The sequence below is a fragment of the Leptopilina heterotoma genome, unplaced genomic scaffold (assembly GCF_015476425.1).
Source record: "Leptopilina heterotoma isolate Lh14 unplaced genomic scaffold, ASM1547642v1 Lhet_108, whole genome shotgun sequence".
NCBI lineage: Eukaryota > Metazoa > Arthropoda > Insecta > Hymenoptera > Figitidae > Leptopilina > Leptopilina heterotoma.
In genome coordinates this window covers 2,151,622-2,166,076 of record NW_025110825.1, presented here as the reverse complement: position 1 = coordinate 2,166,076, position 14,455 = coordinate 2,151,622, and the positions used below count along the sequence as shown (strand labels likewise).

Sequence of the window (14,455 nt, the reverse complement as noted above, 5' to 3'; positions counted from 1 at the left end):
AAAGTCGAAAAGAAAATTTTCCTATTTATGAAAATTTATGTTTATGATTTATTCAGTGTTTTTGTAAATTAAAGAAAAGGGTTTTTCAACTGAAATCGGGGAGAATATTTTAATTGACATTTTAAAACCCGGAAGCGGATCTCGAATGAGTTTACACTTTAGCCAACATGACATTTATGTGAGAAAAATATTGTTTAACATTACAAAAACTTTAGATAATTTTTGAAAAAGTAGGGAAATTGAAAATCGGAAATTACTTGAATGAAATTTAATTTTCAGTTTATGTAATTTAATTGGACAAGTGAAGAAAATGGGAAAAAAATGTCAAAGTGAAGTGGGTTGGTAGCAGTGCTTGTTTGTGGATGACTATTGAAAGCAGCAAACTACTTTGACGCCAAAGGAAAGACGATAATGGCCATTTCGTAGAGAAGACAAAGATCGAAGTGAGAAAGAGTAGAGGTGGTGCGGCGTATAGACGAGAGGAAAAGTGTGTCTCTTTTTTTTCTGAAAGAGCTGTGAGTTGTGTATCGATGTTTATTGCCTCTGTTGTTCGTGTTCGTACCGCTCGATTGACGAGCTCGCGGTACGTTGGTGGTCCGTTAGTTTCTGTATACAAAAGGTACAGGTTTCCATCTAAGAAACGAATTACGCATTTTTAAAGTCATTGTTGATGTTCTTGTTCCTGCAGTTGGTTTATAACCCGTTACGTCTCGTCGTCTTATTGCTTTAAACACGTCAAAATTTCACCTCTATTAAAGCATTCCTGCAAATGGTGACGATTTTTTCGTCTTTTCGAATAAATACACACAGAGCGCTAATTTTTGCCCAGCCCCCACAGCTGACTCTCTTCCTTGATTTCATCAGCTTCATTACCTCGTCGATCTTTTAAACTTCGACATTCACATATTACAATCATTCGGATACCTGCGCCTACCGCATTCAAGGTTAGTGTTTAAAAAAAGTTTCTCTTTCTAATTAAAATAGAATTCAGGGTCAATTTCAATTCGTTTTTTGACACTATTCAATAGTGAAAAATCATTATAAATTCCATTAATAATTTTCGTTTATATGATGCGCAAGAAATAATAAAATGGGTCATATTTGTCATGAGCTGTTATTGTTGATCGTTTGTATCTAATTTAGCAAATTTATAGTTATATATATATATATATAGAATAGAATATTAAATTATACTTTAGGTTTGGTTTTTAATTTTTTTGAAATTATTATTATTATTATTATTATTTTTTGGTATTTAAATTGATTGTCAATATTTATTTTTAATTAGAAAAAAAACTTGGTATAGACAATAATTGCCAATCTATATATAGTTGGTATTTGAGGTTAGGTGCGTCTGATTTTAATATTTCTTCACAAATTAATTCTGTAATCGATTATGAAAGTTTTCATTTAAAAATAACAGTGATTATAATCTATTAATTGATTATTTATAAATTTTACGTTGCGGAATTGATCGATTGTTAATAACATCAATTGACAGCTATTTTTGTTTGAATTCGTCTATTTAATTTAGAATTTATTATTAAAATATAAATTCGATATTATTGATAATAAATAAAATACATTAAAAACTAAGAGTTTTTTTTAATATTTTCAGTTTTTAACAAAGTAGCCACAGGTCAGGGAAATCAGGGAAATGTCAGGGATTTTTATTAAAAGTACTGGAAAAAATTATATTTGTAGAATTCATAGGAAAACTCTGCATTTTTTATGACTTTTTTCTATTTTGTTTGCCTCATAAACTATGAAACTACCACGAATTCTGATACAAAACCTTCAAAAATTTTTCTAATTCTTTTTTTTACTATTTTCATAAAATTTATCAAATAATTTAATTTCCAATATTTTTAATACAATTTAAAATAAATTTAAGATTTAAATAAATTCAAATTTAAAAAACATTCCATTATTCAATGAAATAATAAAATTCGTTGCAATAATTCAATTATTTTCATAAATAAATTTTCATTTGTCACAGGAAATTAATTATTTTCAAAAATTCTGAAGTAATTCTGCAAAAGAATTCAATTATCTTAATAAACAACAAAGTTTTCCACATAAAATCAATTATTTTAAGGAATTTTAATAAAATTCTTTTCCAAAATTCAATTATTTCAATAAATATAAAAATTCATCATAAAAATTCAATTTTTTTGAAAACTAATAAAATACTTTCCGAAAATTAAATTATTTTCAAATTTTTTAAAAAATTCCTGTCAAGAATTAAATGATTGTCAGAAATTTTAATAATATTCTTGGCAAAATTTCAATTATTTAAACGAAATTTAATAAAAATTCTTCGCATAAATTCAATTATGTTTAAATTTTTTTAAAATATCTCGTCAAAATTTCAGGTATTTTTAAAAATAATATAAATTGCACAGTAATTCAAATATATTTAAAATTTTTTATAAATTTCTTCTCAATAATTCAATTATTTTCATTACCAAATTTTTTACGTGGATTCAAATATTTTCATAAATAATAAGAATCATCGCAGAATTTTATAAACAGCAAAAATTCTTGGCTGAAATTCAATTATTTAAAAAAAATTTAATAAAATTCTACCCAAATATTCAATTATTTCCAGAAATAATAAAAATTCCTCAGGATTTTAATTATTTACAAATTTTTTCTAAATTTCTTCGCAATAATTCAATTATTTTTATAAATAATAAAACTGTTCTCGGGAATTTAATTATTTTCATAAACAATAAAATTCATAGCAGGATTTTAATTATTTTTGATACAATTTTAATCAAATTCCTCGAAAAAAGTAATTATTCTTAAAAATTTTATTAAAATTCGTTAGAAGAATTCAATTATTTAAAAATTTTGTTGACAAAATTCTTTGAGAATTCAATTTCAAGAAACATTCAATTATTCAATAAATTATTTTATTTTGAATTCAAATAATTGAATTCTCGTTAAATTTTCTAATAAAATTCGATTTAAAAATGAATTTCCAAATAATCGATTTATTATTTTTGAAAACAATTGAATTCTTGCAATGAATTTTATTACATATTTTTCAAATAATTGAATTCTTTTGAGAAATTTTACTACTTGTAAAAATAATTGAATTCTGGTCAAGCATTTTATTAAGATTTTTGTAAATAATTTAATTTTTTTTGAAAAATTTTATGATAATTTAAATTATTTCAAGACATGAAGACAAAATTATTTTCGAATAATTTTACAATTAATGAAATTTGTAAATAAATGTAATAGAATGTTGAGTATCTAATAATTTTTAGAGTGAATCAAAATATTCTTTAGGGTCAGGGAAAAAGTGAAAATTATGTCTGGAAATTAGAGTAAAGTCAGGGATAAACAAAATTAAATATTTATGGCAACCCTGTTTAATTATTACAGTATTAAATTATTTTTGACAGTAAATTATTTTTTCTACCAAGTGTAATTATATGAAATATTTGTTTCAGGTACACATTGGAAGTGGATTTGAATTTTCATTAAAATGTCTACTACATAATGAAAATTTTATTATATAATAACAAATGCAGAATTCAAGTACATTCACTGAAGAAAACTTCAAGGATTTCCTTCTTTTTATGATAAAAGAAAATTCTTCAACCCTAGAAATAGTGAAATTGCCTAATACCTAATATTAGATCCAGGCCACTTCCACAGTGAGCGAATAAAAAATTGTATATTTATTTTAAAGAAAAAAAAAGGAAATTTCGCAAGGATTTAAGAGGCGAAAAAATAATTATTAATAAATTTTGACTCAATGAAAATGAACAGCCGAATTAAGGAGACAGAGTCAAAATGGACCTGTGAATATTGTACATATGAAAATTGGCCGTCATCATTAAAATGTACAATGTGCCGAGGTGCAAAACCATTGCTCGGCGAGGATATTTATCGTTTAAGAAATCCAAGTCCACAAAGATCGGGCTCGAGTGTTGCATCGGGTCCAGTGCCACATTCGACCGATTCATATAATGTGGATTCACAAAATTGTAGTCAAAATGTTCCCTCTGGTGGAAAGTGGTCCTGCGATATGTGTACCTATCTTAATTATCAAAATGCACCACGTTGCGTTCAATGTGGCAATCGAAAACCGAATAATACACAACAACAACAATCAGTGCACTCGATAGCGTCAAATCTTCATGAGCAATTAGCGCCATTAAGACTCGGTGATCCACCACCACCACCATCATTACCCAAGACTGGATCAAATTCAAAACTTAATCAGCCAGCAATTAATTTACATCCTGAACGCTATAGTAATTCATCGAATCCAATTGTCGCTGAGAAATGGTCATGTTTTTTTTGTACTTATGAAAATTGGCCAAAATCAACAAAATGCGTTATGTGCGGTCATCAAAAGGAAAAGGATCGAAGGGATAAGTCGTCGACAAATTTAGGTCTTATTTTACCGAGTCCAGAGAGAGAACACAGCCAAAGAGGTTTACCGTCACCTCCTCACACGCCTTATGTTCATCAAGCCCAACGGGATGAGAATTTAGCGATTGCCAGAAGGTTTGTTTTTATTGAAATTTGCATTTTTATTATTTTTATATTTTATATTATACATTTTTATTTTTTTAAAGTTTTACTCGTGCAGAATTTCACATAAATAAAGGCTTATTGAAATATTATCGAAAGATAAATTCGAATATTATAAATAATAATAGCAGGGCTCGAACTAGGTCAGTAAATTTGCTTGAAGTTCGTAAAAGTCATTTTTTTAAAAAAACGGTCCATAAAGTCCGTAATTTGATTAAAAAAGCACGAAAAAATCGTAAATTGTACTAAATAATTTGGAGAATTTTAGAAAAATTTTACAAATATAATTGCAGAAATTCAATTATTTTCAAAAGTAATAAAATTTTCACAGGAATTCATTTATTTAAAATACAAAATTTCATAAAATTTTTCGCAAAATATAAAGGGTCAAAAATTTTTTTAAATTCTGGTCAAAATTTTAATTTTTCTTATGAATAAGCAAATTCTTCTCTGAAATTCAATTAGTTGCAAAACTTTTAGTAAAATTCTTGACAAAATTTCAATTATTTTCAAAAATTTTATTAAAAATTTTGAAAATAATTAAATTTTGGAGAAGAATTTTAATAGAATTTTCCAAAAGATTTCAATCATTTAATAAAATTCTACGCAAACATTTAGTTAATTTCATAAAATAATAAAAAATTTCATAGGAATTCAATTATTTATAAATCGTTTATAAATTTCTTAGCGATAATTCAATTAATTCAAAAATAATAAAATTCTTTTTAGGAATTCAATTATTTTCATAAATAATAAAACTCATCAAACAATTTCAATTTTTTTTATTACAATTTTAATAGAATCCCTCAAAAAATGTTAAACATTTTACTGAAATTCATAAATAAAATTCAATTATGTTCAAAAATTTTTAAAAAATCTGGTCAAAATTTCAATTAACTTTACAAATTAATAAAATTCTTTTCTGAAATTTAATCATCTAAATATATTCAAAAATTTTCCTCAATTTAATTATTTTCAATTTCTACGATTTTAATAAAATTTTCCAAAAGAATTCAATTATTTAAAAAAAATTTTGATAAAATTCTACGCAAACATTAAATTATTTTCATAAGTAATAAAAATTTCACAGGAATTTAATTATTTACAAATTTTTTATAAATTTCTACGCAATAATTCAATTATTTTCATAAGTAATAAAATTTTTTTTATGAAATAAATTATTATCATAAACAATAAAACTCATCGAAGAATTTCAATTATTTTTAATAGAATTTTAATCAAATTCCTCGAAAAGTATAATTATTCTTAAAAATTGTATTAATTAAAATTCGTCAAAGGAATTCAATTATTTCAAAATTTGTTGATAAAATTCCTTATGGGCATTCAATTTTAATTTATTTTTGTATTTGAATAATTGAATTCTAGTAGAATTTTTTAATAAAAATTGATTCAGAAATAAATTTTATTTAAAATTTTTGATAATAATTCAATATTAAAAGCATTAAAGCGTAAATTTTTAGAAATAATTAAATTTTGAAAAGGTTTCAAATTAAAATCTTTGAAAATTAAATTTTTTTATACTTTTAACTAACAGTTCTGTGAAATTAATTTTGTTGAAAAGTTTAATTGCGGATTTTTTAATATTATTTAATGTTCTTATTTAATTGAATAATTTAATATAATCTTATTGAATTGAAGAATTTCGGAGTAATCGATGAATACTAAAATTCTTCTCCAAAATCCAATTATTTAAAAAAATTTTAATAAAATTCATGAGAAAATTTCAATTACTTTATAAAAAACTTTCCTGAATTCAATGATTTTCAATATCTACTATTTTAATAAAATTTTACAAAAAAGAATTCAATTATTTAAAAAAATTTAATAAAATTCTACACAAACATTTAATTATTTTTATAAAATAATAAAAATTTCACATGAATTCAATTATTTTCATAAATATTAAAATTTTTACAAGGATTCAATTATTTTCGTAATTATAATAAAATTCTTTTCTAAAATTCAATTATTTCCAAAAATTTTAAGAAAATTCTTGAGAAAATTTCAAGTATTTAAAAAAATTTTCCTGAATTCAATGATTTTCAATATCTACTATTTTAATAAAATTTCCCAAAAGAATTCAATTATTTAAAACAATTGTGGATAAATTTCGACGCAAACATTTAATTATTTTCATAAATAATAAAATTTGTTCAAGGATTTAATTATTTTCGTGAAACATAAAATTTTTCTTAGGAAATCAATTATTTTCATAATAAAACTCATTGCAGAATTTAAATTATTTTTAATAGAATTTTAATTGAATTCCTCGAAAAATGTATCTAATTATTCTTAAAAGTATTATTACAAGTTGTCTAAAGAATTCAATTATTTAAAAATTTGTTGATAACTTTTTTTATGAGAATTCAATTTTAAGAAACATTCAATTATTCAATAAATTATTTATCTTTGTATTTAAATAATTGAATTCTCGTAGAATTTTCTAATAAAAATTGATTTTTATGTTCTAATGTATTATAAATTGTAGAAAATAATAATTGAAATGAAATGAAAATAATTTTGATTAAGATACAGAGTAAGAATATTCTTAGAATATTAAATAATGGTTTAAACACTCGGCTATTTTTAATTATTATAAAACATGAAGAAATCGATTTTTTTTTTTTTTGCTTTTGTAAGAAAAAAATTTAATTTCTAGTTAAATAAGTAAACTGTTTTTTTTTTTGTCAGTAATTGGTCCGTAATTTTTCATTTTTGGTCCTTAAAGTCCGTATTTTTAATTACTTTCACTGGTTCGAGCCCTGTTATAGTTTAATAATAATTTCATGATAATAATACTATTTTGTTATTTCAGTCGGAGTTCTCATAGATTCGAGAGTAGAAACGACAGTCTTCCTACGCCTCAGTCTCCAAATAATTGCGATTATGAACGCAGACTTAAGCAATTCAGACGTGCGGATTGGTGCTGGTTGAATGCATGTCTTGGCATTGTGGAGGGTGACAATGCACCGGTCGAGGCTTACCTGGCAAGTGGCGGTGATCCTGCTCGTCAATTAACGCATTCCGAGGTTTTGCTCTTAAACAGAAGCAGTGCTTTTGATGTAGGACACACTCTAGTTCATTTGGCTATCAGGTTTGTATCTTTCTTTTTTATCTTTTACTATAAAAATTACAATTTTAACTCAAAATTGCAATTCGAGAAAAAAAGTCCAGCCTTCACACATATTGTATTTTAATGAATAATTTTTCTTTCTTTTTAGATTTCAACGCGAAGATATTTTAGCAACATTATTGTCGCAAATCGAGGGATCTGGTTCAGGAATCAAGAGAGTACCAAGTTATGTTGCACCAGATTTGGCTGCTCAAATTCGTAGACACGTGATGAATAGCATTCGATTGCGAAAGGGTTCAATTCCGTGTTATTTTGTCACGGACATGGCTACATTTTCTCTGCCTTCTGAGGTTCGTCAACTATCGTATTATTTCAAATTTATTATTTTGATAATAATTTAGTTATATTAATTTTTAATTAATTAATTATTTAGTTATATTAATTTTTAATTAATTAATTATTTAGTTATATAATTAGAAAAATAAATATAAATGATAAGTTAAATAAACAAAATGAATATTTAGATAAATATTAGATTAGATTTTAAAGTCGCTGCAAAATACCTATATTTAATATAAAATCTGAAATAATTTTGAAAATTCAAGTACATTATTTAATTTTACTGTTTAAGAATATGCAATTGTTTATTTTGAAGAAATGAAAGTAATTTGAGAAAAAAAATTGTTTAGGTGGAAGATTTACCGAGTATTGTTCAGGAGCAAATGTTGGAGGAACTTCTGGATAGGGAAGCACAGCAACAACTTGAAGGAGGCGGAGGTGAACCACCAGCTTTAAATTGGTCTTTAGAAATAACCGAAAGGTTGGGGAGTCGTTTGCATGCATTATGGAACAGATCGGCGGGAGATTGTTTATTGGATTCGGTAATGCAAGCCACTTGGGGTGTTTTCGATAGGGATAATGCTCTCCGACGAGCGCTCGCTGATACGCTACAACAAGCTGGACAATTGTGAGTAAATATATTAATTTTATGTCCCAGGACAAAATATATTTTTAAAATTATGTATTACATTTTTAATTTCATAATTTAAACTATTAATTGAATTTTTAATTTAATAATTATATTTTTAATTGAATCGAATTGTTTTTTATTTTTTAATCTAATTACTAAATTAGTAAATTTTAAGATTGATTTCAGAATTGACGATCAATTTATTAGGGTGAAGAAACGAAAAAATTTGTAATCTTTCAAGTAAATAAGACTTGAAAAGTAATTTGGATTTCACTTATTTTGTTAATTTTCAGCTTTTATCCACGTTGGCGAGAATACGAGGCATCACAAGCTTCAAGAATGTTAGACTTTACGTTAGAAGAAACTCAATGGCAGGAGGATTGGGAAAATTTATTGGCAACTGCAGCTCAACCTGGAAGCGCTCTAGAGCAATTACATGTGTTTACATTGGCACATATTCTAAGGCGGCCGATAATTGTCTACGGTGTTAAATACGTCAAAAGTTTTCGCGGTGAAGATATAGGTAAAGTTTGTTAATTCTTTTTCCTTTTTAAATTGTTCGAATAATTTCTTTTTTGAAATATTCAGACTCTTCTTCAAAATTCTTCTCTTTTCCCTATTCTTCTATTTTATAAAAATATTCTATTTTTTCAAATTATTCTCTTTAAAATATTTTTTAAACAATATTCTCTTTTTAAAATATTCTTCAGACTTGCCACAGGTCTGGGAATTCAGGGAAAAGTCAGGGAAAGTAGAATTAGTCAGAGAAATCAGGAAAAAATCCAGGGATTATTATCAAAAGTACTGGAAAAAATTAATTTTTTAGAATTCATAAGGAATCCAGAATTTTGGTGTCTTTTTTGTTTGCTTCACAAACAATGAAATTATTTTTATAAATAATAAAATTCCTTTTAAGAATACAGTTTAATTAAATTAGTGCAATTTTAATTAATTTTCTACACTTTCAACAATTTTAATGAAATTTTTTGAAAGATTTCAATCATTTTCATTAATGATAATTTTCTTCGCAGCATTTCAATGATCTTCAACACAATTTTAATGCAATTTTTCATAACAATTCAATATTCTAATGTACAATAAAATTCTTCGAAACAATTAAATTATTTTCAAAAATGTTTCATAAAATTCTTCACAAAAATTCAAAACTTGTCATAATTAATGAAATTTTTAGCAAGAATTCAATTATTTTCTCAAATATTTAATAAAATTTGTCGAAAAATTTCAATTATTATAAAAAATGTTGATAAATTTTCGATAATAATTTATAATAATAATTTGTTTATTAATTCTATAATAAAATTTTTCGAAAGAATTGAATTATTTTCATAAATAATAAAATTGTTTTGAAAAGAATTCAGTTATTAGCAAAAATTTTTGAAAATTTTTGTATATAAATTTAATTATTTCGAATTCAATTCTATTAAAAAATTTTGAAAGAATTGAACTATTTTCGTAAATAATAAAATTTTTTTGAAAACAATTCAATTATTATTAAAAATTACCATAAATTTCTTTACAAAAATTTAATTAATTTCGAATTCAATTCTAATAAAATTTTTCGAAAGAATTGAATTATTTTCATAAATAATAAAATTTTTTTAGGAATTCAATTATTTTTATGAATAACAAAATTCTTGTTAGGAATTCAATTATATTTTTAAATTAATAATAAAACTCATCCCAGAATTTCAATTATTTTTAATAAAAATTTAATCGATTTCTTTGGAAAATGCAATTATTCTTAAAATTTTTATTACAAATCGACAAAAAAATTCAATTATTTTAAAATTTGTTGATAAAATTCTTTATGAGAATTCAATTTTAAGAAACATTCAATTATTCAATAAAATAAATATATTTTTTTATTTAAATAATTGAATTCTAGTAGAATTTTCTAATAAAAATTTATTTAAAATTAAGTATTAATTTAATTAATTAAGTGATTAAATATTTATTCCGAAAGAAGTTATTGATATTTTCAATTAATTTTACTTATGAATAAATTAGTAAATAAATGTATAGAACATTCTTTTGAGTATCTAATAATTTTTAGAATGAATCAGAATATTCTTTGGGTTCAGAGAAAAAGTCAAAATTTTTTCTGGAATTTAGGGAAAAGTCAGGGAAAAACAAAATTAAATTTTTGTGACAGTCCTGTTTTTTTTTCAAAATATTCTCTTTTTTCAAAATAATAGTCTTATCTTTTTTTGTAGGATATGCAAGATTTGAAGGAGTTTATCTACCATTATTGTGGGAGCCATCGTTTTGCATAAGATCTCCAATTGCTTTGGGTTACACGCGAGGTCACTTTTCGGCTTTGGTACCTATTGAACCATATTCATCATCAAGAATACCGCCTCTAGCTTCACACGCGACTGGAATCGGTGGTGGAAATAGTCCAATTCAACAACTACAAATACAAATACAAACAACCTTTATGCCTCTCATGGACCGAGAGAGAAAATTACTTCCAATACATTTTCTCAGTCCCGAAGAAATGGGTCGCGAGGAGAATATATTAAAACAATGGCTGGATGTTTGTACCACCGAAGGCGGTATTTTGGTAGCGCAACAAAAACTTCACAAAAGGCCGCTTCTTGTCGCGCAGATGCTTGAGGAATGGCTCAATCATTATCGGAGACTAGCGTGAGTAATTACAACTCTTTTCTTCTTCGGGTAATTGAACAAAAAAAAAAAAAAAAAAAAAAAAAATTGTTATTAACAGTAATCTTAGTAGATATAAAAGATTACTATTTTTGTTTTGTTTTTCTTCTTCTTTTTTTTGGAAATATTTTTATTTTATTATTATTATATTTTATTATTATATTATTTTAAGTGAATATTTTTTTCTTTTTGGTGATTGCTCTTTGTAAATCTTTTTAAAAAGTATAATTTTTGAGCATTGCGTTAATCTTTAGTCAATTTAAGAATATAGCTTTAACACATCGTCGTAATTATCCTCTTTTTTTACAGTAGAAAAAGCTTTTCTCTTTTTAGTTTATAAGCAGCGAATTTATGTTTTGAAAAATTAACGGCGAGTGTGAGATATATATTTTTTTAAATTCAAAATTGTAGAAATCTAGTCTGCTTGAAAAAGGAAAAAACAATTTTTAAGACGGAATATTTTGCGACATAATTTGAAACTTTAAAAGTTTTTACAAAAAATCAGATTCGAAAGAAAAATTGTAAAATAGTTTGAAAAAACCTAGTAGTACCTAGTATTAAATTCTATGAAAAAAAACTATGTAGAATTATAAACAAAATATTTTGGTCTTATTAATATATTATATAGAAATGTGAGGAAATTGAGAGAAAGAGAATGAGTGAGAGAGAAGTTTTAAAAAATAATGAAGTTTGATCTTCAATTTCGATATTTTGTTACTATTGAATTTTTTTTTAATTTATCGTTATGAAGAGTAAACGGGAAAAGTTTATTGTATTGAAAATTTTATTGCACTTCGACATTGTTTTGGAATTTATCTATTATTTGCTTATTCATTCATTTTTTAAATTTCAGTTTATTTTTCTTTTATTTACTTTTCCCGGATACACTTTAGAAAATTTTAGATGAAAAACAAAATCATTGCACTTTATTTGCAAGATTTAAAAAAAAATGGTATTATATTGACATAAAAATAATGTCCAATTTTACAGGAGTGTATTGTTGATTTTTATGATTAATTATTGGTTTGGTCGTTGTTTAAATAAATAATTCAGAGAGTAAATTATGAAAAAAAAGGTTTTTGAGAATTTATTTTGTAAGAACAGGACCCATCGGAGATTTATTTTCAGTACTGAAAAACTTTCCTTTGTTTTTATTTCCTTCTTTTTTGTTATACTTTGAATACTGCATATAATTCGAATAATTTGAATACTTTGAAATTTGAGTAAAAAATTAAAAAAAGAATTTATATTTAAATTGAAAAAAGAGAATAAATTAATTTAAATATTTAATTTGAATGAAAATTAAATTTGATTATTAAAAAAAAATTCTATTAAATTTACTAATTCTTTCTAAAGTATTAGATTAGTAAAATAATTTTTTTTCGTAATTAAAAATTCAGGAGGGATAAAAGGATGTGTTCTTTGTTTTGTTTGTTTAGTCAGACGAACAACGCACCATTTTCGAGAGCAGCTACACTTCAGGATTATAGCAGTGACGGGGATACGGAGGATGAGTAACAAAAAGCCTCTTCATGAGAAACAAGATTTTAGCCAAAGTGTTAATAATGAAAATTTCTTAATTTTCTGTCAATCAATTTTAATCTATAAAACAAAAACAAACAAAAAACAGAAAAGAGATTTAAGGCAGCAAAAATATTTTGATCAATGATCATGACTCGTCTCACTGATGATAATTTTTTTTATCACAGTAAAAGCACATAGAGTTTTTTTTCTAAAAAAAAACTTTGACAAAAAAAATATTTAAATAAAGCACGAATTCCTATTGATTCGCGCTTTTGATTTTTTTTTTTTTTTGTAAAAATGTCAAACAATCGATGAAAATAGTTTTTAATTGAAAAAATTCGGCTCTTTTAGACCCCGTAAAAAATTAGATTTTTTTCTAGAAATCGTATAGTTGAAAAATGCTTCTTTTTATTCGATTGCAGAATTTTTTTTTTATTTCTAAAACTATAAAATATTTTTTTATTATTTAATGCTTTAACTTTATATTTTTTTAGCTTTAAGGAGACATTCTTTCCTAGTTGCTTTATTACAATTTAGGAAATAATTTCTCTAGTGTACAAAGTATAAAAAGAAAAATACAGATTCTCATTGGATTCAGCATCGACGAGTTCTCGAGATGAATAAGATTTTTAAAAAATTTTTTTTGTTTTTATATACACATATATATATTTATGTTTTGAGAAAAAGAATTGTAAAAAAAGTTATGTTAAAAAAAATCGTAGGAAAAATGTTGTCAATTACAGTCTTTTTGTTTGGAGAAAAAAAATTTTTTTCCACTTATAATGTACATTTTTTTTGTTGAGAATGAATATAATTTAAATCTTCTTTAGGTAAAAAGGAAAAGCTTTTTAAAAGTAGTTATTGTTATTAAAAATTCGTTCGAGTAGAAATCGACGGTAGGACAAAAGTTTAGAATTAAAATTTAAAGTGTGTCTTAAACTAACTGTTAAATAATTAAAATAATCTCATGTCCTATTGTTATACAAAAATTATTATTTTCTAAAGAAAAAGAATATTCATTTAATTAAAAATTAAAAATATATTAAATTTAATTCGAAATTATTGAGATTGTAAAAAAATTGAAACATCTGAAAATTACGTAATTTGTCAGAATTAGAAAAAAAGTACAAAAAAGTAAAGAGACACTTTACTTTGTAAATTTATTATTATTTATTATAAATTTTTCTTTTGTTTGCCGTATACATCAGTCTCTAGCGTCTAGTCTTTTTAGCACTTTCAATATTTTCAATTAATGAAAAAAATAAATAAAATAAAAATTATAATCTTTTACTGTCATGGATATAAATGATAAAAAATTGAAATCAGAGAATAATTATTTCCTCTGAAAATTCAAAATAATAATCTAGATTAATAATTAATGTAATTAATTATTAATTACATTAAATCGTGTCTCCTTGGGTGCTCCATCCACATATTTGTTATTTAATTTTTTAAACTTTACAATATAAGAAAAAGAACTTTAAACACAGCGAAATTAAAAAAAAAAATCTAGAAGTTTTTCTGTCCAATTTAGTGTATGTTGCTTGACAAGTGATACAGTAAAAGAATTCAAAAGAATAAAAAAAAAGAAATAAAAAAAAAGATTGAAACAAATAGAAGTCTAT

General features: G+C 24.0%; 1 protein-coding gene across 1 annotated transcript; it reads left to right on the top strand.

Annotated features, from left to right (window-relative positions):
• Positions 1-374: 374 nt before the first annotated feature.
• Positions 375-13,779, top strand: LOC122502680 (ubiquitin thioesterase trabid). Its single transcript, XM_043612845.1, has 8 exons — positions 375-944; positions 3,465-4,530; positions 7,394-7,672; positions 7,800-8,001; positions 8,341-8,618; positions 8,915-9,144; positions 10,856-11,288; positions 12,746-13,779. The coding sequence occupies exons 2-8, from the start codon at positions 3,773-3,775 to the stop codon at positions 12,822-12,824; spliced, it is 2,259 nt and encodes a 752-aa protein (XP_043468780.1). The 5' UTR covers positions 375-944; positions 3,465-3,772; the 3' UTR covers positions 12,825-13,779.
• Positions 13,780-14,455: the final 676 nt, after the last annotated feature.